General features: G+C 37.9%; 1 protein-coding gene across 2 annotated transcripts in view; it reads left to right on the top strand.

Moving 5' to 3' along the window:
- Positions 1 to 22,595, top strand: part of RabGGTb (geranylgeranyl transferase type-2 subunit beta) — a 73,455-nt gene extending 50,860 nt beyond the window's left edge. For both annotated transcript variants that reach the window (XM_067135621.2, XM_067135619.2), the window contains 2 exons: positions 4,195 to 4,339; positions 22,168 to 22,595. In XM_067135621.2, the coding sequence (XP_066991722.1) occupies positions 4,195 to 4,339; positions 22,168 to 22,553 (531 nt within the window). In that variant the 3' untranslated portion in view covers positions 22,554 to 22,595. The remainder of the gene's footprint in view (positions 1 to 4,194; positions 4,340 to 22,167) is intronic.
- The last annotated feature ends 4,317 nt before the right edge of the window (positions 22,596 to 26,912 follow it).

Raw genomic sequence — 26,912 nt, 5'->3', positions numbered from 1 at the left:
AATCATGACTGGCAGTTCAGTCTTGGTTCTGTGCTACTAACTGGTGTGTTCTATTAGTGGTTTAATGGATAATAAACATTGTGTGGTAAAATTAGGCTGTTAACATAGGGGGAATTTTTCATGTGGTGCCCTTACAAGTTGAAAAGCTGGGTTTGGGTCGTATGGTTTCAATCTTGGAGTAATCTAGAATGAAAATACGTTATTGAGAAATTGTGTAGACAGGATTGAAATGTAAAAAAGAATCATAAACGATAGTACATGAAGAAACAAAAGTACATTAAAAAGAAAAACTGTAAGACATGGGTTCTGAGTTTCTCATGTGGTGTATTAATTTTGTTCTTACAAAAGCATCGCAAAAATCCATTTAATAATTATTATATGATGCCGTAGGTGCGGGAGCAATAATGGAAAATAAAAATTGTAGAGTTACGATTATGCCAGAATATACATTTTTGAAAAAATTATTTAACATGCATGAAAAAGTACACTTATTTGGAACTAGAAAATAATGAAATGCATAAGTACCGAGTTTGAGCTGTATGTCTTGCATTTGCGTGAGTCTAGTCTCTACTCATAACCACATAAAGAGATCTGTAAACTTTATTTACAACCTTGTTAATGTTATTTCCCCAATGACCTTGTCTTATATTAACACCTTGGCACTTTCATTGATCTCTGTGAGGTACTTTCACCCTGTCAACATAGTGATTAAAACTGAGAAGACTTTTTCATCTTGTTGAAACTTATAACCTGACTTTACCTTCATACAATTATCTGCTGTCCTCGCACCATTGTTGAGGTCATTTCACTGCCGCTCACATTCTTGTAACTTACTACTCCACTGAAAGCCTTACCTGTGATTCCAGTTCTTGACTCGTGTCATTTATACAGTATATATAAGAAAACATAATGGTTAATAACATTGCCTTATGGAACCCCCTCTTAATCATTACAGGATCGGATAATGCTTTACCTACTCCAATTCTCTTAGTACTATTTTCTAGAAATGTAGTCTCCCATTCAATCACTCTTTTGTCTGGTCCACCAACAGCCTTAATTTTCGTCAGGTGTCTTCCATGATCTACCCTTGGATATGACATTAGTGATATAGTCCATTTGACCTCCTGAAACTGAAACATCTGCTGTGTCTTGCTGAAAACCTTTGCAAAACTTAGACTGCCTTCTATAACATGTCTAAAATAATTGGAAAGAATGCTTTCCCAGATCTTGCATGTAACAGATCAAGCTGACTTCCTGTATATAACTTCTTTGGTTATCACTCTTTCCTTTGTACACTGGGGTTACTGTACAACTCTCCACTCATTTTGTATAACTCCTTCACACAAACAATAATCAGATAAATACTTCAGATGTGGTACTCTATCACACAATCCATTGCTCTTAGCATATCCCCAGGAATGTTATTAATTCCAGCTGTTTTTTTAGATTTCAACTTTTGTAAATATTTTCTAGATAAATTTCAGTACTTTGCTAGTATTAGTCACCTCCTCTACCTGGACATTATCCATTTGTCAGACTATCTTAACATACTGTTGGCTAAATAATTGTGTGTTTGAAAATGCTGGGGCTGTACCTTAATGCCATGGCAATTTCCTTCCCACTCATATTCCATCGTCGCTATAAGACCTATCTGTTTTGGTGCAATGTAAAGCAACTTATAAAAAAAAGAAAAATCCTCACATACACTCCTCTGGTCATATATGATTTTTGGAATGTCCTTTCTGGAACGTGTACCGTTTGAAAGTACAGGTTCTGGAAAAAGTAATGTTTCCTGGCTATAGCCTTGGACATGCTAATTAATGTAGCAGCTGACAGGAGAGATGAAAGGTGATGGAGAGGTTAATCAGAGGTAAGTTTTTATTGGGCTGTTCACTATTGTTACCAACAGAGCACAGATCTAATCGAGACTTCAATGTGGGTGGAGCCAGTGGTACTGCTAGTGTATACAGGAAACCTGTATTTTACCATCATGTTTAATAAAACTCTATATAACAAACTTTCCTGGAGAAATTTGAAATTTCTTTTGCAAATTATTTCCATATAACAGAAAAGAATGTCAATTTGTTGAACTAATTTTGGTTGAAAAAGTGAAAGGGATAAAACCTACAGCATGCACAGTAGAGTACATTTTATAGCACAGCCTGGTTGTTGTTTCTACTCTCTTAAAGAACAATATCAGTAAACAATCATAAAATGAATGTTTACATTTTAATAGCAATACAGTTTCTTATTTCACTCATTTTTGTTCTTCTCTGTTGCAAGTGTTGCCCAACTAGTGCAGATTAGTATAGTATACCAAAAGGAAAGAGGGAGAGTGTGTGTGTTTTTTTTTTTTTTTTTTTTTTTTTTTTTTTTTACAGAGAAGATTTCTTTGTTGAAAGAAATGGAAAATTGTGTGCAAGAAAAATTTATCTCAATGAAATTCGAGATTCCACCCAGCTCATAGTCAACTAATATATCGCAACTCAATTTTGAAAAATGCAGATCTTTAGACTGTGGTCGAAAACAGCCCAAAATAACTTAAGCACGAGTATGTAAATGGAACATTCCTAAGTGGGTAAAGGTGCGTGACAATAACGTGCCTATATCAGGACATTTTCAACATGGTCTAAACAGAACTTGACCAAACAAGGCTTTTAGGACTGATAAATGCTTTGGAGGAAAACATAGGAAAGAGCAGGTGACTACTGTTGTTTGTGCCAACTTATCTGGAAAATTTGAAAAAATGTAACTTCTTGTTATAGGAGAAAATATGCAGCAAAGATGTTCTAAAGGGTCAAATCTTCAGAGATTGATTATGATTTCAATGAAAGCTTGGATGACAGGTGAAATTTTCAAGAAATGGCTTGTGCGGTTCGATGAAAAAGAAATTGTTACAGAGAAGAGTTGTTTTCTTTATAGACAGTTGCCCAGCACATATGCCTTCTCCAGTGAACATACTAGCAAATATGAAGCTGATCTTTTTACATCCAAACACATCATCAAAATTACAACTTTGGGACCAAGGAGTGATAAAGAATCTGAAAATGCATTAGCAAAAACAGATTGTCAAAAATCTTGTTTCACATTTGGAAACTGGTATACTTCCTGATAACATCCTTGATATCAGAATGTCTATTTTGGAACTGTATGGCAAAGAGATGTTTCAGAAACAACAATCAAGGACTGCTTCACAAAGGCAGGATTGTCTGCAAAAGCAATGGGAGAAGAATGCAGTGCAGTGTCTTAAAATTGACGAGTGTTGGGACCGACTGCAAGCAATTAATGAGGAGAGTACATACCACTGGATGAATCCAACAGATTTTTTTTTTGCAATTGGCTTTATGGCGCACTGACACAGGTCTTACGGCGACGAAAGGATATGAAAAGCCTAGGATTGGAAAGGAAGCAGCCATGGCCTTAATTAAGGTACAGCCCCAGCATTTGCCTGGTGTGAAAATGGGAAACCACGGAAAACCATCTTCAGGGCTGCTGACAGTGTGATTCAAACCCACTTATCTCCTGCATGCAAGCTCACAGCTGTGGGAGATGATGTATACAGGGATGATCCAAGAAGGAAGTCGAGGCTGCTTTTGACACTGTTTGTCCTGGATTTCAGTGAAAATGTACCCGATGACGTTTTTGTTGCTTAAGTAAATGTGAACACATTTACAACCAGCGAGTGCTCTACAAAAATGGTTCAGCAGGACATCAGGCAGTATTTTGAAATTAATTTTTTTTTCTTAGACATTGATGCTGTATTACTTCAGTATTGTGTTTACTATGTACAAAATACTGTAGGCTGTCTACAGGTATGCATTAAAAAATTGTTTTCTAATTTTTAAGATGTTGGATTTCTGTATAACAAAAGTTTGAGAATTTCCTGAGGACTGTTGAGTTTGTTAAATAGAGGATCCGCTGTACATATATATGTTTGTATACTGGGTTGTTCCCTTTTTGGTACATATTTGTATCTTTTTAAATTTTTTTATTTGTCTTCTGAGAGTACAGTATGTTGTTGAATTTTTGGAAAATTGTCTTAGTTGTTCTCATTAATGAATGCCTTCAAATTTTATTCATAACTATAATTTAAAAAAAAAATAGATATGAATGGGATAAGTACAGGTTTATAGTGCTTTTTAGTCTATACTTAAATTTCTATTTTTGGAGATTAAATACTTTTTTCTTTTTTAGGGGAGGTTGGACGCCATCAATGTGGAGAAAGCTGTCGAGTTTGTTCTTTCCTGTATGAACTTTGATGGTGGGTTTGGTTCTCGTCCAGGATCAGAGAGCCATGCCGGTCTTATATATTGTTGTGTAGGAGTGCTTTCTATAACAGGTAAACTTGTAACATTCTACAGTATTTTATTTTTAAGTAGCAGAAATTACTTGTTGTTGACGGGACAACCGTATCAACTACAATTGATGTCACTAACTTCTATTTGTACCCATTGTTGGCTTGTAAGCTGTCAGTTTTAAGTCATTGGTAACGAAATGAGTTTCGGTTTTTGGTGGATAAAACATGTGGAAGTTCAGTAAATACCTACAAGTTAATGGTTAATTATAGAAAAATCAGAATAGGTCTTTGAATTGAATATCTGTATATATAAAATGAGTTTTGTCTGTACATTGCTCATAATTTAAAAAGAATGGTATTTCTGTATCGGTCGCGCCCACAGTAACAAGGAAATGCCCTTTTTTATTTTCCATCATGTATGTACGTATGTATGCATGTACGGCTGAGGAGAATTTAATGAAAATTGATATGTGAACTATCAACAAGGATGAGAAGGTCCACCTATTCAATAATGTATATAATATCATCTCCTAACGAATGTGCAAATTGTCAAAATGTTTGAGCTGAAAGAAGTTGTGATTACTCACATCAAATCAATTTTTGTAGTTAATGATTGGTTTTTTGTGTTAGTCATATAGAACGAACTGCAGATGTGAGACTTTGTCAGAGGGTGGACATTATACAGTATAAATAATAAAATCTTGACAAAAACTTTAGAACTATAGGTTCCGTAGTTATTCACCTTCGCTAGTTCGCCATAGTGGGGACGATATTTTAATATTATTTATTACATCGGGACTAATTTCGACCCTTGTATTGGGTTTCTTCAGCCTTAAATTATAAGTGGAAAAGAACATTTACATGTAACTTGCAAACACCAACACCTAATATAACACTATTGGCATGTCTTGATATATTGATAGCCGGGCTGAGTGGCTCAGACGGTTGAGGCGCTGGCCTTCTGACCCCAACTTGGCAGGTCGATTCTCGCTCAGTCCGATGGTATTTGAAGGTGCTCAAATACATCAGCCTCGTGTCGCTAGATTTCCTGGCACATAAAAACTCCTGCGGGACTAAATTCAGACACCTCGGTGTCTCCGTAAACCATAAAAGTAGTTAGTAGGACGTAAAGCCAATAACATTATTATTAAACGTTGTAAAAATATGATGTGGTTACACTTATGTCCATTGCACATTACAACCTGCCTGAATATTGGTGGGAAGTACTGTAGCTAGGGAGATAGGTAACTTTTTCTTTCTTTCTTTCTTTCTTTCTTTCTTTTCTTTTCTTTTCTTTTCTTTTCTTTCTTTCTTTCTTTCTTTCTTTTCTTTTCTTTTCTTTTCTTTTCTTTTCTTTTCTTTTCTTTTCTTTTCTTTTCTTTTCTTTTATTTCTTTCTTTCTTTCTTTAGCTTTTCCTCTGGTTCATAAATTTTTGGATAACTACTGTTATGTAATACAGTGGTTCATCATAGTATTCCACCTATTCAATCCCTACTCTGAACGGCTGATTGGAATGACCATTGTGCACACTTAATGGAATACTGCAGGGGAGTGTTCATGGCTGTCTGCGGTCTGGTTATTCCAGCTCTGGAACTTGGCACTGCTAGAATGCCAGAGTAGTACTGTAATACCAATATAAATGGTCCGTTATTGGACATTATACATTTTCCAGCTAACTCATTCCTGGTTGCCAGCGTTTCGCCCCAGTGTGCTAAGTTGGGTTCATCAGTTGGTAAGTAGCACACTAATAAGACATATGGCTAGTGCACACTGTGGAGGCCACTGCGTAGGCTACTTGGAGCGACCGGCAGTGGCAATGCACTATGAGAGACTTTGCCTCATTTCCAAAAATTGATGCCTGCCTGGCCATCAGATGATATGGATGTTGATTCCCATAGCGAACCTGAAGATATTTGTCCCGAATGAGCAAATTTATAATACCAATATAAATGGCCCAATTTAGTACATTGGGGCAAAAAGTTGCCAACCAGGAATGAGTTAGCTGGAACATTTATAATGTCCAATAACGGACCACTTATATTGGTGTTATAAATTTACTTATTTGGGACAAATATTTCAGGTTCCCTATGGGAATCAACATCCATATCAGAGTACTACTGTTCATTAAAAGTGAGAGAAAGTGCAGTTTTTCATTTGATCAAGCATTCCATATGATAGCATTGCTTTTAACAGCGATATTCCAGTCTGTTAATATTGTATTCTGACGAGTAATGACTTAAATAGAGTTCAGTTTACCTCTTATAGTGCCAAGCGGCCGATTCATCAGCCATTTGAGCTGCTGCTAAAAATGCCGGGGGCTAATCTGTCGGCCACAGTCTTCTTTTGCCTGTATTTTCAATTCCTGCTAAACGATGGTAGCATAAGTAATACAGCTGGTAAGAATGAAGCTTTTACGCTCTGGTAATATCGATGAATGCAATATCGATATCAGTGAAGTTTTATAAAAGCTTTCTTTTGTTGTATTGAAAATTTGCACCTGGTAGCCCTGCACTCTGCTGCTTCATGTCACTTATCTTGTTTTTTGTGTTTTCAACCGGCATGTGCATAATTTTCTAGAAAAAAATTGTAATTCTCAAAAGGTATACCAAGTATTGCGTAGATCTTCAGTTTTTTCTTCAGTATTAGCTGAGCGTTCTCATAAAGGTATCACACCCATGATAATAATAAAAAGTAAAAAATAGGTCAAATTTTGTTATTTTAAGTTTTCAAAAAATAATAAAATATTCATACACTTTTAAATGAAGAAAATGAAACTATTGCAGTTATAGTTACAATCACATTCTCTATTCGTCTGTGTGCTATGAAAAAACAAACAGGGATTTAACTCCAAAAGTGTAAGTAGGAAAATGTTTTTTCCTTAGTGTGTTCATTTTCATTAAAAATTTTCTTGGCATTCTTAGTGCAACTGCTACATTACAGCCTGTCATCAAAAGGGTTGCATTAGGAGAAAATGAATGGGTGGATTTTAATGAAACTTGGAATTGCAGTTTCAAAAAAGTTAGAGTAGCGTCTTAGTTATAAGTTGTCCAAAAATTTCACCAGAAGGGGCTGCTTCACATGGGGCCTAAGTAATAAAACTCTTATATATCTCTTATGGGTGGTTTTACATGGAAATAGCTCATTGCAAATTTTTGTTCTGTACCTTTTTCCAATACAGTGAAAAAATAAAGTAAATATCAGTGGCAGTTATATGTAAGCTCTAGAATCGGTAACTAGCTCTATAGACTGTAAACGAGAGTCACTATGGAGATCGATTCAGCAACGTTTTAAAGGCTTTGTACACCTGTTGGTATTTTGTGAGTATTAATCTGATACTTTGCTTTCTTTTATACTGGAAGGCAGAGATCAAATCAAGATCAGTAACATTGAAAAGAAATACCGTATTTACGTGAATGATCCCGTCCTATTAAAAAAAAATTCAAGGCACAAAATTGGGGTGCGGATTTTATTTGTGTCAAGGTTGGCGACAGGCTCCTGGTTCACACAGTTTTCGATGTTGGGTGTACAGTGATGTTTTGTATAACCGCAGATAGAAGAAAACTGCCTTTACATTTAAAAAAAAGTTTTTACAGAGTAATTTAAATTCAAATTTTCTTGGCGTTACAATAGAACGTATCTTCTGGAACGTGCAGGGGTAACTACCGCACTTTCACTCCCTTCGGTGTGTCTACAGTGTGTTTCATAGTTGCTAAGTTTGAGTGAAATTGTAATTCGTTAGTTTTCAGCGTTTTAAGGAACGCCACAGTGTGCAGAGAAACAGAACACTGGCGATGCCGGCAGTAGGTGAAAAAGCGTGGCTTAATAATTATTGTTACCGTGTTTTTGCGGTAGTTATGCGTGAAAGAAGGTGCGGGTTGGTGAACAGGTCTCAAGCTACGAAAGTAAAATTAATTTAAAATTTAACAAGGTTATATTTTCTTTTCAAAATAAAGAAATAACAAGCATGGCAGGTACAGAGTAGCAAGTCAAAAAGGTAGTTACAATATTTACAAGATTTGGGCTTCGCGCCCCGATTTCACAATGCTTGGGCAGTCAGCCCAACCTTACTTCAAAATAAGAATTAACAGAGGGGCAGAAAACCCCATTCATGCTCAGGAGCACTTGCTCCAAATTACATCGAAAAGCCTCTTCGAGGCATACAACACTCAATTTTCGAAAAAGAGCCACTCGCTCTCAACTTTAAGCCTCTCAAAGGCCACACCAAACTCCACCTTCAAGTTGTCCTCTCTGGACATACACAGGGGTAAAATACCCAACCTACTGAGGTCTATTAAGTGAGAAAAGATTAATTACATGACCTCTAAAATAACAATTTGAGGGGAGGCGAACTTGCGCTCCTAATACGCTTCTTTAAAAACCTAATTTGGCTCTAGGCCACTGATGCAAGGGCTAATCCCATACTACGGAGGTGACTTTAGAAAAGAAACAAATTTACATAATGTTAAGTAAGAATAGGTTGAGAAAATAAGTTCACCTCAAAACAATATGAGTGGGAGCTCGAGAGGGTTAAGCACTCTCTATCCCAATATGTAGTTTAAAAGCTAGAATAGATATAAGTTTCTTTACATTTTACGGAAGGTTACATAATGGGAAAACTTCGGACCCGCCCCGAGAGTTAAACTGCTGAGCAAGCAAGAAAAGAAGTAATTAATCGGCCATTACCTGGTTGTAGACTGCCGCCGAAGAAAGAGGCGCTTCCCGCCCCCTGCTATGTACTTTACACACAGAAAGATGGAACAGAAGTGGCCCGGAGACCCTAAAATCAGCAGTTTATATACTCTCGCGGAAAGTTTGAGGCGTTTTAGGGAAGAAAACACCCGCCCACAATCACTTTATTGGGTAGGGTACAGCAACATATCCCAGTTGGGGGAAGATCCATCAGATTGGTCAGAAATTAATTAAAGAAATTCGGGATTGGCTAAATACAAAACAAGGGGAAAGAGAGGGGTATACAGCCAACTTAAACAATAACAGAAAGAAATTTAACAAGAAACAAACTTTTGAAATAAAAATTTCTCCGAAAAAACAGTTCTTTCACTCCGCACTAGGGTGCACTATTGTTGATCTTCAGTAGTGTCCTCTAGAAGAGAAAGTTCACACTTATTACTACAAGCAAAACAAAAATACGTCGAAAATGACACAGTTCAAAAACTCCAAATTTTCCACGTAGTGACATCTTCTGAGAAAGTAGAAAATTAATACCGTCAATAAAGTTCAGACTTCCTCCAGCAGAGGAGTTTCAATTGGCGCACATTTTAAATTAGCGGCGTGGAGGTGTACCGCCCGGTACAATTATAATCAATTTGTATGGATCGAACAATATTGTTGATGCCAATGAAACTCCATCTTTCTTTTAATGCCGAGATCAAATGGACTTATAGTTTATAAAGGCGATGGGGTCACTGTACTGTGTTGCAATGCAGACGGAAGCGGAAGACTCCCCTCGTCATAGGAAATTTCGATAAGCCACGATGTTTCTGTGCAAGTACAAGGCATCTAAAAATGCAAACAGTACAGTAATCCAAACAATAAGGCACCTGCATAGGAGAGCCAGCATAATTTATCCTCATCTTTGAATCTTGTTTTTGTTTCTTTTCTTGCATAAGGTTATGTTTGCCAGTGATTTATCCAAGTGCTTTATTTGAATAATGTAAATGCACCTTTGTTTGATACATTTCGGAAATTTTTTTTCCATGGCATTTGAAAGATTTAAACTGTGAATCAAGGTGATTGCATGCATTAATGGGTTTTAGAATACTTTGTGTTCTGGTAAGTGTTGGCATTTCTGAATTATGACTACAGGAGAAGTGCCATGGCGGGATAGAGTCACTGTCCTGTGTTGCAATGCAGACGGAAGCGATAGACTTCCTACTTCCTCTCCTCGTCATATGAATGTTCGATCAACCTCGACGTTTTAGGGGCTTCGGGTACTTTCCGTGCAAGTACAAGGCATCTAAAATGCATACAGTACAGTAATCCAATGAATAAAGCACTTGCACAGGGGTGCCAGCATAGATTTCCCCTAGTTTTTTTTTTTTCTTTCATTGCGTGAGGTTATGTTTGCCAGTCAGTTATTAAAGTTCATTATTTGAATAATGTAAGTGGGAATTCTTGGATACATTTTGGAAATAGTTTTTTTCCATGGCATGTGGAGGATTTAAACTGTGAATCCATGTTAATTGCATTCAGTAATGGGTCTTAGAATATTTTGCAATGCGGCTAGTGTTAGCATTTCTGAATTACAAGTTGGCGGTTAATTTGAAATCACATAATTCAAAGTCACATTTTTGCGTCCCTATGACTTCGAATTAATGAGGTTTTACTGTATCGCAAAACTAACAAATGAGTTCGCGGGCATGTCTGTTTCAAGTGTTTACATTGCACGAAAAGAATTATCCTCCACTGGTCGTGTTGCTCTCCTAGTAAAAAAGAGATCGCGTGTGAGAAGTGTTTTAGACATGGAGTGTGACAAATTACTTTAGAAGAGGATTCTCGTGTTGCAAGAGACAAGGAATCTTCCAATCTACTGTGAATTGAGTATATTGCAAGTTTAGATTTATGAAATACCCGTCACGTAAGAAGGCCTACTTGCTAATTTTCATGGCAAATATATTTTATAGCAGTGATAATGCATTTTTATCATCTCAGATATGTTCAGGCAAAGTAGCTATTTCAGTCATGTTCATATTTGCGTATAGGCCACATGGAACTCGAGGAGTGATATGAAATGTTTGTTTATGCCTACGTTACTCTTTTGCTGGAAGGAATTTTAGTTCATTTCATTTTTAAAAAGATCTTTCTTAAAATTAGGGTGTGGGGATTATTCGGCAGCATGGGTTATTCGCGTAAATACGGTATGAAACTGTGAATGGTCCCAGAGAGCAAGGAAGAGAGTACGTTACGACAGGCCGCTGACAGGGATAGGCATGCCCACTTATGTGCCTCAGAATCTGGGAGAACAATGTGAGGAGTGGGCAAAAATGAAATCATGCCCATGCTATGTGTTTGTCCTATTAGCGACGGGTACTACGGCTAATCTCTCGATATGTAACTTGATTTGACACTTGTTTGTTCCTTTTCAATACTTATATTCCCAGGAACTAAATTATATTTAAGATCAAATTCTTGTTAAGATAAGTGAGGCAGGTGGGTTATTAGAAGTTTATGATCTGCATTCTCCGTGGAAGGCAATATGGCAATAAAAATTGAATTTAAGTGTAGCAAAGATAATGCAGGTAATTACAGAAATTATTTATTGGAAGTTTTATTGTAGTTTTTTGGTCAATATGTACACATCTTGTTGAATATGATAGTCTATTAATAACAAGCAGAGGTATCTGAATATACCTGGATTTTTTACTGTTTACTGTTTTACTGTTGTGTATTATGGTAGGCCAGGGTGATAGCCTGTGGCTTTTATTGACTATACTTCTGATTGATCTTTTCATGCCTTGATTCTAGATGACATAGTGATTTGTGTGTTGTAATTTTGAAGGCAATCATTTTTTTGTCCTTGCAAATTATTCTCATAGTTCTACACATCTTAGTGTATTCAGTAGTATTTCTGTTTTCAGTGCTAATCTGAGTTACCCTCTTATCACAGTACAGTATTTGGACTCCAGTCAAAAGCCCATCTTAAATGTTGAACTCTGAATTTGTGAATTACCTTATCCTTTTTTTTAAATGCATCTACTAATATGAAACTTCTCACCTTTTCCTCATTATTTGTGGCAATTTTCTATAATGTTAAGAGATAATAATGAAATGTTATTAAATTATTTCAGCTTCTTGGCTGGAGGAATTTGAATATTTTATGTGAGCTCATTGTCTTTGGCCAAGTGGTAGTGCTTGTGTTTGGTCTGAGGGTGTCCAGGTTCGATTCCCGTCCAGGCTGTGAAATTGTAATCGTAGATAGTTAATTCCTATGGCTTGGGGACTGAGTGTACTATCGTTAAACTTCTCTATAACTCTCACAAGTTACATTCTTTCTCTATGACTACATGCATTACTTTACAATATGGTAGATGCTGTCCTCTGTCCTTGGAGGGTCTGCCTATGAAGGGCTCCAACCAGATGACAATCCCCACACAAATTTAACCCTATAATAACAGAGCGAGTTGGCCTTGCGGTTAGGGTCATGAAGCTGAGAGCTTGTCTTCAAGCAACGATGGGTTTGAATCCCACTGTCGGCAGCCCTTGAAGATGGTTTTGCGTGGTTTCCTATTTTCACACCTGGAAAATGCTGGGGCTACACCTTAATCAAGGCCATGGTTTCCTTCTCACTTCTAGCCCTTTCCTATCCCATCGTCCCCATAAAACCTATCTGTATAAGTGTGACATAAAGGAAATAGTAAAATAAACAAAACAGAAACCTCAACCCTATAATGCCTTGCGTGACATATTTGTCACCTTAATAAAAGTGATTCAATATGTGCATTTTCCTCTTATCACCTGAAGCACATTTTCAAAGATATAACTCAAGTTTTTCAGTGTGTTTAAGTACAAATTATAAGACTACACTATAATATACCTGGAGAAGAAGGAAAAAACCATTTCATGAACAATGAACGACATGTTTAGTTGATTTAAAAATAAAAAATTCATTATGTTCCGTATTGAACTGCATCACAATTAAATTGAAACAAGAAATAAAGTGGTTCACCCTATTCAATACAAGGAATGCAAGGTAAATGTAATGTTACATTCTGATTTGATTAAAAGCAGTACCGGTTTCGACCACTACTCAGGGTAATCATCAGCCGATTAAATAAAAATATAAAACAATGCATAGGAAAAGAATGAGTAAAGGATAAGTCTTTCACTAAAAGCAGATTCAGAAGCACTATAACACTTTCGGGATTAGCACTGAGTGATGTAAGATCCTAAAATCCCAAAGAAATGGAAGATCAGTCACTTAAATGAAGCAAGGTGCAAGTTCGTGAAGAACATAATATACGTAATGTCCGGCACTGTGCTTCAAAATGTTTATGAGAATTGGTGAATAATTCAGTGAATAAGCCTGTAAATACTGCTAGGCATGAAGTTATAACACAATTTAACAAATTTGAAGTCCTAAAATTATGTGGAAGTTGAAGATAAGTCATTTAAATGTAGTAAGCTGCAAGTTCTTGAAGTGCAGCACAAGATACGTAATGTCCGGCACTGTACTTCCAAATGCTAATGAAATGCCTGCAAATGCTTCTAGGCGCGAAAATATATAGTATTTAATATACTTGAAGTATATGTTAATATTTATAGGATCTTCTATGATAGATTCTTTAGAGATGTAGAACAGTTGACATAAAAAACAAATGGTAAGGTTGTCCTAATGCTATCTACCATGCATCAAGGTGAAAACATTGATGAAACAACGGGTGACTAGAGCAAACTCGAAGTCGTAACAATTTACAACATGACAAAAGGAGGAGTGGATGTTGCAAGTAACTTCAAAAGCCTGTATATTGTCGCCAGAAAACCTAGTGGATGGCCACTGAGAATCTTCTATACTTTGTTTGATATCGCCAAGTTCAGCAGTGACATCATACTGAGATTCAACACAGACAATAGAACGCCAAGAAGAAATCACCTGAAAACATCAGCATCAGAGCTTTGTAAACTACATCTCGCCAAGATAATTCCTACTGATTGCTTACACACTACATTAACGTCTCTAGATCTTGAAGGTATTAGGAGAATGCCAGCAGCAGGCATTACATCAGGAAAAGAGTACGGCAGAAAAGCAGAAGTGTAACTTCCGTCCAGAGAATAAAAATCTCTTCACTATAACATAATGTGGTGATTGTTGGGGAGCTGTTAGCAAAGAACGCACCTCAGGTGTGCTGTACTTCAGATCCAGAGGCAGAGTGCATGAAGGAAAAAAGAAGCTAGTACTGCTTGTAGTTAGCTGTTTTATATGATTGTTGATTTTTTGTGTTGTATTCTTGAATACAAGCTATCAGTGAAGGTGAGGGAATATCTTGCCTGCGACCATTAATGTGGCAATAATATTGCCCATATACCGGGTGGTCCATCAGCCCCTTGCAATCCAGTTTTATGCATCCCTTCACATTTACTACAATTCTGAAAGATTTTGGTCCCTCTCCCTAAACTGGGGTAATATAGTGATGTGTGTTTACGGGCTAGAAGACAGCAGGAATCGTGAGCGCCACTATTAATTCATTATGGGTACCTCGAATGACCCCGTAAAACGAATACAGATATGCAGAACATGTACTTTAAAAGAGGAGGTGGACTCACAGACTGGGAGCACGGTACTGTATAGGCTGGGAAGTGGGCGCCGTACGTCGAAGTGTCGCAGTAGCTCATGTGGCAAGCGGGCGGAGAGATATGTGATAGTGGACAGTGCTCGAGGTAGGAGGTTCAAATCCCACTTAAGAATTTTTTTTAACAGCTAGTTGCCTGGGATGTTGTAAGGTTGCATACTTGATAGCTTCCAAGGACTGATTTTGTTTTTTTATTTTGTTTTTTGCTGACTTTACGTCGCACCAACAGATTTGTTTATTTGAACCTGTAAAAGACCGTATGTATCGTTGCATTGTGTATGGTGCTGGGTTGGACAAGTGTCGCAGTAGGTCACGTGGCAAGCGGGCGCAGAGATATGTGATAGTGGACAGTGCTCAAGGTAGGAGGTTCAAATCCCACTTAAGATTTTTTTTTAACAGCTACTTGCCTGGGATGTTGTAAGGTTGCTGACTTTACATCGCACCAACAGATTTGTTTATTTGAACCTGTAAAAGACCGTACGTATTGTTGCATTGTGTATGGTGCTGAGTTGGACAAGTGTTGCAGTAACTCACGTGGCAAGCGGGCGCAGAGATGTGATAGTGGACAGTGCTCAAGGTAGGAGGTTCAAATCCCACTTAAGAAATTTTTTTGACAGCTAGTTGCCTGGGATGTTGTAAGGTTGCATACTTGATAGCTTCTAAGGACTGATTTTGTTTTTTTATTTTGTTTTTTGCTGACTTTACGTCGCACCGACAGATTTGTTTATTTGTACCTGTAAAAGACCGCATGTATCGTTGCATTGGGTATGGTGCTGGGTTGGACAAGGATGTGGAGATGGTCTATGGCCAGTATAGGCTGGGAGGTGGGTGCCGTAGGTCAAGTATCGCTGTAGCTCACATGGCTAACTTGCAGTAGGATGTGTGATAGTTGACCGTGCTTGAGGGATGGAAGGTTAAAGTTCCATGCAAGTTTTAAAAAAAATTTTTATAAGCCAGTTGCTTGGGATGTGGCAAGGTTGTATACTTAATACCGGTATTTTTCACAGACTGATTTGTTTATTTGGCCCTGAAAAGGGCTGTTGGTATGGAGCTGGGTTGATAAAGGCTGGGAAACGTGACAGGATTTCAGTTATCCACGTCGTTTAATGCAGCACCTGCTCGAACTCACAACCTCTGTGGTCGATACAGAGCTGTGCGCGATGTTGTAAGGACCGTCTGGCCCGTTGTAACATCTCTGCCAAAACGGAACGGCATGCCTCAGTGATGAGCTGTCTAAGGTGACAAGAACTGGCTGGCTCCTATGCATGGCTCAGTTGTTTTACATGGCCCCACAGAAAAAATCCAGGGGTATAATATCTGGCGATCTGGCGAGCCAGGGGACAGGTCCTCCCCTTCCTATCCATTGTTCAGGATACGTTGCATGGAGATGGTTCCGGACGACCACCACTGCGTGCGGTGGAGCTCTATCATGTTGAAACCACACCCTGCTGCGGTCAAGGGTGGCAGATATTCCAAAAAATGGTGGTTGTTCATTTTGGAGAAACTGCAGATAGCGTAGGCTGGTCAGATGGCCCTCAAAGAAATGGGGACCGATGAGGTTATCACTCATGATCCCACACCATACATTCACACCCCACTGTACCTGAAAAGCTGCCCATCGCACCCGAAGGGGATTATCCACACTCCAGTAATGCATATTATGGCGATTAACGGTTCCATTGTTGTGGAATCTGCCCTGCTGAGTGGCTCAGACGGTTGAGGCGCTGGCCTTCTGACTCCAACTTGGCAGGTTCAATCGTGGCTCAGTCCGGTGGTATTTGAAGGTGCTCAAATACTCCAGCCTCATGTCGGTAGATTTACTGGTACGTAAAAGAACTCCTGCGGGACTAAATTCCGGCACATCTGCGTCTCCGAAAACCATAAAAGTAGTTAGTGGGACGTAAAGCAAATAACGTTATTTATTATTGTTGTGGAATCCTGCTTCGTCTGTAAATAAGAGTCGCTAGAGAAGCAGGATCATTGTCCACACGCTGTAGGATCCATTGACAGAACGCCACCCAGCTATCGAAGTCATGACCATTGAACTCCTGGTGTAAGTGCAGATGGTATGGGTGAAACGGGTGGGTATGCAATATCCGCATAACAGACGCTCATGTTAGTCTCCTGTGCAATGGCCTTTGTGCTAGTATGAGGGTTAAACCGGATAGCGTCAAACATGACCTCTTCATTGTCAGCAGACGTCATGGGATGATCTCAAGCGGGCCGTGTCCTCCTCAGGAATGCAGTATCCCGCAGGTGTCTTTCCACACTCCGAAATGTCATGCCCGTCAGTTGTTGTCTATCTGGATAGCGTTCTTAGTACGGACATTGTGCTTGGTATGCATTCTGTCTAGCTTCTCCATAGATAAGTAACATATCCACATACTCGTCACTGGAATACATCTCGAGGCAGTGAATAAATTTTGTGTTAGGAATTGCTTCGAAGGAGGAGAGTTTGTGCTACTACATACTTACCTGCCATTGAATGTTATCGTTCCAATGGGGCATACTTTACCCTACCTGTGGTCTACGAAGCTTGGAACATGTACGATGTAGAAACTGGCCATAGACCATCAACTCCTCATCCTCGTCCAACCCAGCACCATACCCAATGCAACGATACATGCGGTCTTTTACAGGGTCAAATAGACAAATCAGTCCCTGGAAGCTATCAAGTATGCAACCTTACCACATCCCATTCTTATGTGGGATTCGAACCACCTACCTCGAGCACTGTCCACTATTATATATCTCCCCGCACGCTTGCCATGTGAGCTATTGTGACACTTGAGCTACAGTGCCCACTTCCCAGCCTATACAGTACCGTGCTCCCGGTTTGTGTGTCTACCTCCTATTTTAAAGTACATGTTCTGTGTATCTGTACTCATTTTACAGGTTCATTCGAGGTGATATAGATGTTGATTCCCATAGGGAATCTGAAATATTTGTCCCGAATGAGTAAATTTATAATACCAATATAAATGGTCCATTATTGGACATAATTGGACATTCCTGGTTGCCAGCATTTTGCCCCATGTGCTAGGTGGGGCTCATCAGTTGGTACCTAGCAAGCAGTAGTAGAATTGTAGTAAATGTGAAGGGATGCACATAACTGGACCGCAAGGGGCTGGTGGACCACCTGGTATTTACTAAAATGCAGTGCTTTGATTAAATGTGTATATTTTCTTTCTTTTCTTGAAAAGGTATTTTTTCTTATACTGACATTTAAAATATATTTCAGGAAAGCTAATTCAATTATTACTGCTGTTGTTGGAACAAATACTTATATACACTAGAATGCTCAAAGTTACAAAGGTGAGGGGAAAATCTCACCTGTGACCAAATCCAGTATTTCCAAACAAGCACACTACCACTGCTGGGTTAAATTTAAATCAAACATTGTTTTAGTAATGTAATTCAAGGCAACTTATTGGTGCTAGGCGATTTATTTATAGTGAAATGCATAAATTGTGTGTTTGTATAAAAAATTAAATATTTCATACATACATTGGTAATTGAGGTGATCTCTTACATACAATATTCTAATGTTCATTATCTGTAACTTTTGTTAGATTTGTATATTGTTAAGTAGTTGGATTTTCAATATGTTTTATGGAAATAGTATTCAGCTCCGGGATACTCTTCAAATTATTCTGTGGATTTACATGTTTCTTATCAGAAAATAGTTTATGAATTCTGCTTTAAAAACATTCTTATGCCAGTTATTAACCATTCTTACAAATATTTTGCATTGAGAATGAAAATATTAAAATAAGAATAGTGTGTGGGCTGAAGACAGAAGAATAAATTGAGGTTATGAAAAGAAGTTGTAATGTAAATCACTTGATACCACAGTGGCATTAGATGGGTTAGGGTTAAAAAAAGTGGACTGTTCATCTGAATACTTAAAACTTTAGGCTGATTTTTATTACATGGATTTTGAGTGAACGGCTGAACTGATTGACATCTTAAAGCATTCAGATGAAAGCTCTTGGCTTGTAGATTTGCAGCATGTCTTTAAGAGCATAAAAAATTCTTGCCATATAGTTTTAAATTATTAAAGAAAACTTAGCATTTGCATTTGTCACTGCGCTTGCCAGTACTTCCAGGCTGCCTGAACCGTGAGAGCGCTGAGCTGGTGACACGATAGGGAAAGTGGAAAGGGGTAGGCACGCATGTGCAATCAAGCACCTTACTGGTCAGTTGTACTTCGTGGACAGGAAGAGTCGCTGTTTAGTTCCCCAGCAGTTGAACAGTGCACATTACATTCACAATTTCTTTAAATTTAAATGAGAGTTCGGTGCAGGATTAAAATTACATTCCAATGCAGCTGATGATATTCAATAAGCACGGCTCAGTATAGGTTAAAGCTCCAATGGCAAATATTAATCAATTAATCTTTTGACGAGGTCGCTCGGCATATGCCGTGCAATAATGACGGCCGCATCGGAATGCGTATTTGACTGGTGAACAACCTTTGGGGAATAAGAATTTTTTAAAAAAATTATAAGAAATTTATAACGGTTTTGAGAGACATGAAAATGATTTGAAAACTTTTAAAATGTATGATACTGTTCAAAGCGAGGATATATGCAGAGAGGAACCTCACAAGTAGAACACTTGTAGCTCGTTTCTTTCCTCTTCTGTCCTGATCGGGTAGTTTGTTTGCAGACGTAGCATTGCCTGAGAAGTTTAGGCTTCTTTGATTCACTTTGTGGGAGTGGCCTCATAAAACGGCGACCTTCAAGGCGTAGTGGATCTTGTGTCCCTCCTCCAATCAGGCGTACAACATTCTTTCCATTGTTTTTAGCAGTAAGCTGTCCAGAACCTCCACAGCATCACTTGTAATTTAAAAAAGAAAAAATATTCGGTTATATTTACAAAAACCAAAAATATTAACAGCTACGAAAAGCTCAAACAACTATCCACATCAGCGGCAATCGTAACACTAAGTTGTAACCTAACGGTGTGCCAAACTCTTACACTGTAGTGAGTATATGCATTCCCGTCAGAGATCATCACCATACAGAATTGGGATTTGTACAGCGACACTGTTCGAATAACTGATAAAGTTCCAAAAACACCGCCAGATGTCATATTATGTCTGTAAGCACCAAAGTTCTCAGTACGACAGATGCCGTGCTCCCTCATGTGGGACCAAACGGCAAATGCTGTGCGTACTCTGTTGACTGTCTTTTGGTGCTCTTGTCAACAGGTATGAATTGTTTTCTAAAATATATCATAGGGAATGACATCCCATTCCTTCTATTGCAAAAATCTTGGGAAGATTTAATAAAGTTTTAGCCTGTTTTGTCGCATGCTTATCGCCAAACATTTATTTGGTTATAATTGTATTAAATAGTCTCCTCTTTGACTCTTCTTCAAAACATGCTACTAACATTAAAATATGCGCGCAAAACCACATAAAAATGGAATTAGTTGATTTTTTGCAAGAAATCTGTAACTGCGACTAATCCTCTGTAGATGGTGATGGATCAAATGTTATTGAACAAAAGCCAGAATTTTAGCAGAGGATGATATTGTGATTAAAATTTATAGCAAAACATTCATTTCTCTGAGAGATAGCATCATTTTCGTTAGAGTTGCCATTCTTAACCCTTTCCGGCCCTTAGCGCCTGAAAGCGCCCAACTGTTCATTTAGCCTTCCGGTCCTTAGCGCCCGAAAGAGCCCGGCTGCATTATCTGCATTCGTCTGCGATCTGTGTGATAGTTTTTTTATTTTTCTCATCAGTGAAGTGTTTATAAGGTATTTATGAACACGCAGTGCAATCTACAAGTCTTAGGGAATAAAGAGAGATAATCTGTCTTGACGTTGCCTAGGCAACGGTCTTGAACTTCCGCGAACGCGGGTCAGCTGTTTCGTTCGTAAACATGGCGGGATTGAATATAGCGTATATTGAAACTGAGCTGAATATGGGCGAAAAAAGTGACACAGAATCCTTGAGTAGGGGTGGAGGTGAATTTTTAATGAGTGAATAATGTATCAACGAAGATAATTTTAGTGATAACAGTGATATGAATGAAAACGAATATCAATAAATCGGACCTGATGGCGATGCCACGGCAATTCAGGGAACACAAATATTACGTTTCGTTACTCCGAATGATTAAATGGATGATGTTTAACCTGCGCATAATTCGGAAAGAATATTAGGGGAAAGAGATTGTTTTTTTACGTATCTTAGGAGGAGAAAAACTATTCAGTGACATAGCCTATTGCGCATATAACAATGCAGCCTTCAAACAGTCGCATTCCGGTAAGATAAAAACAGATTGGGAAGACCCTTGCCCAGATGAAATAAAATCTTATATACATGGGCATCATTCCACTTCCAAAATCACGTGATCATTGGTTTTGAAGGATTCAGACAACATGGGAATGTGACAAATGCAGACTGTCTCTGTTACGAGTATCACGAGGTGGGGGTGGTGGTGGGGGGTGAAAAACACATTATGACTCAATAAACAGAGAAATTGATGTGATGGTATATTTTCTGATGTTATTGAACATTTGAATTCATTGTGATCAATAGTTTTTACTGTATTTAACTTTTTCTGAAACAATACGGTCTGTTTCAGTTTTTGCTAAATAATAGGTTGAAACCTGGGGATAAGCGGAGTGAAAATGCGGGCAGGAAAAGGTTAATTAATTTTGAAATTTATTGGGCTTGTATCTGGTGGTTCAAAACCATACACTAGCATTTACAGATTAATACTGAAGATGAAAGCTAGCTACTTAATTTTCCTCCAGAATTATTGAATTCGTTCGAATTAATGGTTTAACTCCACATATTCTTATTCCAAAAATTGGAGCCATAGTTACGCTCCTTAGAAATTGGAACGTTACCCAACGGTTCTTAAACATAACCAGATTATGGCCTAATTTTTTAAAGTGTGTATGAAAATTGCTTAGATGTGGAAATAATAAGTGGAGATAAAACTGGACAGAGAGCTCTAATCCCTCAAATTGACTTGAAAACATCCGATAAAACACTTCCTTTTTCTTTAAAGAGGCATCAGTTTCCAGTTTGCTTGGCATTTTGTATCACGATCAGTAAACCTCAAGGGACGTGTAGGTCTCTATTTACCTCAGCCAGTTTTCAGTCATGGCCATTTAAATGTTACAATGTCACGAGAGCGATATTTTAAAGTTGCAATAGTGCCAAAAGGTAAATGTATAAGGAATGCACCGAGCAAGTGGCTGCATGGTTTGGGTCACGTAGCTATCAGCTTGCATTCGAGTGATAGTGGGTTTGAATCCCACTGTTGGCAGCTCTGAAGATGTTTCCCGTGGTTTCCCATTTTCACACCAGACAAATGCTGGGGATGTACATTAATTAAGGCCACGATCACTTCCTTCCCACTTCTAGCCATTTCCTATCCTATCACCGCCGTAAGTTCTGTCTTTGTCAGTACGACATAAAAGAAATTGTAAGTACTAGGAATGTCGTATATACAAAATCCTTCAATAAATATTTACCCCATTGACAGCCATATCTTGACACGTTTCAGCTAGTTTTGTTTATTTAAGTAAATCTTTTCAGGTTATCTTCATAAGCTAGATGCTGATTTACTTGGTTGGTGGCTCTGTGAGAGACAGCTGCCTTCAGGTGGACTCAATGGACGTCCAGAGAAGCTTCCTGATGTCTGTTATTCGTGGTGGGTCCTTGCATCTCTGTGCATGCTGGGACGTTTGCATTGGATAAAACGTGATGCGCTTATTTCGTTTGTGCTTGCTTGTCAGGACACAGAGACTGGAGGTTTTAGTGATCGGCCTGGTGACTTACCAGACCCTTTTCATACACTGTTTGGTTTGGCAGCCCTGTCTCTACTTGGTTTTTCTTCAGTTAAACCTGTGAATCCTACATATTGTATGCCACAATATGTTATTGAGAGGTTAGAATTGAAACCTCAAAAACTATCTGTATGAAAAGTTTATAGCTGTAAATACAGAAGCAGTCTTGTGATGTTCCTTGAACGATATATCATGGGTTTACAATCAAAACTCGTTAAGTCAAAACTTGTCAGAAAAGCAGGTTTGGAGATCTTCAGTCTTCCTTTGCAGGAACCGATCTCAAAACAAAAATATTTCTCTTTAAAATTGGTGTATGTAATGAGTTCATTAGAGTATGTTTAATAGAGTCATTTAGCTGAAATTTTAAACATTTATTTTACTCGAATGAAATTACTCTCTTGAGGCTTAAGAAAGTAAATTAGAAAATTCAGTAACCAAAATAACCTCGTACGATATCACTTGTAAAAATGGAAAAGATCACATTGGGTAGTGTGATAATGTCCAGAGCTGAAAAACTGACAATGTGTTTTGCTTGTAAACCCACGATTACCAAAGAGTTTTTTATATGCACTGTATGTTAGCTGAATATTCTATTTTTATTCTTGTTGAAATGTAAAGTTTCTAAACTCATCTTAGGAGCTAGTCTTGTTGTTTGAATGCTGATATTTGATTTATGTGAGTACTTATTAATTTCCCTTCATTGCATTTTGATTTTACCAATGCTCAACTCACTTAAGTTGTGCGATGATGGAACTCTAAAAAGAGGTAGGGTGACCTTGTCCTCTTTGATCCTTGCATGTTGCCCATTTCAGATTTTGTCACGAGGTCTGGAGTTTTTTTGAATATCCATAAAATAATATTTTTTGATAGATGATTTCCTTAATTTGACATCTTGGCATTACTGCCTCCTGCCAATTTCTCTATTGTCGGTCATCATCATCATCATCGTTGACCAACTCCAGTTTCCCAGGTTGTGATAACTATTGTCAGTACCTAGCTGAAAATCAAATGGACTTTGAATTCATCCTTAACTCATTGATCACACCATATTGGCCCGAATATAAGGTGGCCTCGCATATAAGACGACCCTAAATTTTTGGAATGTATTTACAAGAAAAATAAAATAATGAATGTAATTGCAACATATTAAAGCTCTCCTATAGGGAGCGTGCACGGCCGTTCTCAGTGCCTATCGTGGAAGATATCGGTAACGTTTTGGTGATCTTGTCTTGAGCGGTCAGTCCAGGCTGTGTAACTGTGGGTGTGAAATTGTGGTGGTGGTAGTAGTAGTGTATCAAAATGCCTAAATCAAATAGAAACTGTTGTGCAGTGAACTGCCACAACACACAAAGAAACACGCCTGGAAAAGGAATTACATTTCACACATTTCCTGGTCGTCCATGGGAATCGGACAGACACAGGAAGTGAATTTCGGCTGTGGGAAGAATCAAGTAAGTACAGTACCTTATTTCATTTGTGACTTAAATCACACATTTCATATCGCACATTTCAAACATACCAGGTATGCCAAGTCAAGAACACGTTCATTTAAGTACACTTTGAAATAGTACATTTCATTTCAAGTATGCATTGCAGCAGGTTCGTATGTTTACATTCATGTCTTTGCATGTGCACGTGTCTTGACTATGCTGAATAATAATAATAATAATAATAATAATAATAATAATAATAATAATAATAATAATAATAATAATAATAATAATAATAATAATAAATGTTTTCCTGCATTTCAGTGCGGATGGAACTCCATGGGAACCCACCAAATGCTCCGTCATTTGCAGTGAACGTTTTGTTGGAGGAAAGCCAAGTAATATTGAAAATCATCCATCATATATACCATCTGTGTTTCATGAGACCTATAAGAAGAAACCGAAAAGAGCGGTTTGAAAGAGCGAGTAAACGAATGAAATGCTCAAATGTACATACGTATTCTATCAGGAAACGCATGAATTTATTGTGAAAAATGAGTGTGAGAAACTACACACAGTCATAGTAAAAAGTATTCGTACACTTAATACTGAAACAAAAATACTTTACTTAGTACACTTATTGTCATGTACATTTTATAACATCAATAGGTTAGCTTTCTGTACACTATGTAAAGGTATATACATCACAAAACATAAAATTGATACATGTCTCTGTCTATAATAGATAAATAACTGAAAATACCATGATTTCATACTCATAAAAAGTATTCGTACAGTCCGGTTTTACTTTCATTCGCCACTGATTTTAGTACATATTTAGTATTTTGCTGGCAATCCTTTCAATTTTACAATGGCCTCAAGCCGCCTAGGCATTGAATGAACTAGCTTGGAGGTGAAGGTGGGCTCAGTCGTACCCCATTCTTCCAAAAGAGCCATTTTCAAAGCTGTCTTTGATGAAATATTTCTTGTGCTCAGTCTCTCTTTAAGATAAGCCCACACATGTTCAATCGGATTCAGATCCGGGGATTGGTGGGGGGTGTTACCACATATTTGGGTGTGTTGTATAAAATCCACAATCGTGTATCAAGGGCCATATGCTTTGGATCATTACCCTGCATAAATACATAATTACCCAGAAGTCCCATTTTTTCGGCACTAGATGCTAGATTTTTCTTCAAAATTTCAATATAGTATTTACGGTCCATCTTTCCATCTATGAATTCTAAGGAACCTACTCCAGCTGAGCTCATGCAACCCCAAACCATTAAACAACCTCCATCATGCTTCACTGAAGGAACCAGATTTTTTTTTCTTCGAGTTCTGTGTTCGTTTTCCTCCACACCTTTTTGCCATGTTCTTGAAAAACAGTGAATTTACTTCCATCCGTAAATATAACTCGATCCCAGAATTTTAGAGACGCATGTTTATAGCCTGTAGCATATTGTAGTCGTTTCTTCCTATTTGCTGAAGTAATTAAAGGTTTTCGCCTGGCATTTCTACAATGATACCCATTCGTATATAAAAACTTTTGAATTGTGGAAGCACAGATATTACGTTTTAAATCCTTTCCTAGCTCAGACGTCAGTTTTGCAGCACTGATTCTAGGATTTTTCGTAACTTTCCTGAGGATTAGTCTTCTAGTTCGATCGTCTAGTTTGCATGGACGTCCACATCTACGTGCATTTTTGAAAGATTTTCTCTCACCATAGCTGTCAATAATTCCCTGAATTGTAGATCTTTGTCTCTTCACAAGTTTCGATATTTCCGAGAGCGATTTACAGGAATTATGAGCCTGGATTACAATTCTTCTCTCTTCTTCTGTAGTTTCTTTCAGTTTTTCGGCCCATCTTACCGATTGACTGCATCACTTGTTGTTCACAACGACTGAAGCACAACTGGCTTGGTACAAGACGTGACCTTTACTGCTTACCTGCGTTGCAAGGGATGCCATCAAGGACTTTGATGTGAAGATAAACCACCTGTACGAATACTTTTTATGCATCTATATTTCAAACTTATTGGATGATATGTTTGTTAAAACGAACATTTCTCAAGTACTGTTGTTATTTCCAGTACGTATTCATACTCATGTTTCGCGGAATACCGAAATATAGAATAGTAGTGAAATTTCTAGCAGTCTATGGACAATGCGTCAACTACAAACGATAACATTCCTTAACTTTTAAGGTGTACGTATACTTTTTCCTATGACTGTAAGTCGGTGAAAACAGCATTTCAGATTGAAGCAACGGCTTTCAAATTCACTGGTGATTTTAATGGGAATGATTTAGGCACACAGTGCAACTCAAGCACAGTACCTCCAAGTATTTGGGAGAAGGTGGGTAAAAGTTGTGGTCCCAACATCCCCCTGGACATATGCAGAGGATTTCGTGGATACCGGAGCATAAGAAGTGAGGCACAGTTGAAGGATTTAAACAAGTGTTTTAATCTAAAACATTCAATTTTTTACTTTCTTTGTTTCTAAAGTGTCTATAAATATAAGTAATAACAATGTTCGTTTACTCTTTTTAATGAAAATGAAATTGGATATAACCTTTGCTGCCTTGGCAGTCATATTTGGTGTACATCGGACTACTGCTGCGCGAATATTTTTTACTGCTCTCGGAGTAGTCGTAAGCACACTTCTAATTTTATTTTCTGGCCTAGCTAACTATCCGTGCAAAATACTTTGCCTCGTGCTTTTAAAACATTTTATCCTGACGCACGAGTTATAATAGATTGCACAGAAATGAAATCATAAACGCCAGCAAGAATACATGAGAGATGTTACATGTATTCTTCGTACAAGTCATGTTATACATTTAAACTTTTATTAGCTGTGGCCCCAAATGATACTATTGTTTTTGTTTCCTCTTGTTATGGTGGAAGAACTAGTGATACTTTTATTGTTAACAATTCAGGCTTCCTAAATCTTTTGAGTGAAGGGGACGTTATATTAGCCAACAAAGGATTCCCAGGCATTAAAACACAGTCACCTCATTCTTGACTTGTTATGCCGCCTTTTCTTCACAATGGGAGATTT

The sequence above is a fragment of the Anabrus simplex genome, chromosome 1 (genome assembly GCF_040414725.1).
Source record: "Anabrus simplex isolate iqAnaSimp1 chromosome 1, ASM4041472v1, whole genome shotgun sequence".
NCBI lineage: Eukaryota > Metazoa > Arthropoda > Insecta > Orthoptera > Tettigoniidae > Anabrus > Anabrus simplex.
This window is presented reverse-complemented; position numbering and strand designations above follow the sequence as displayed.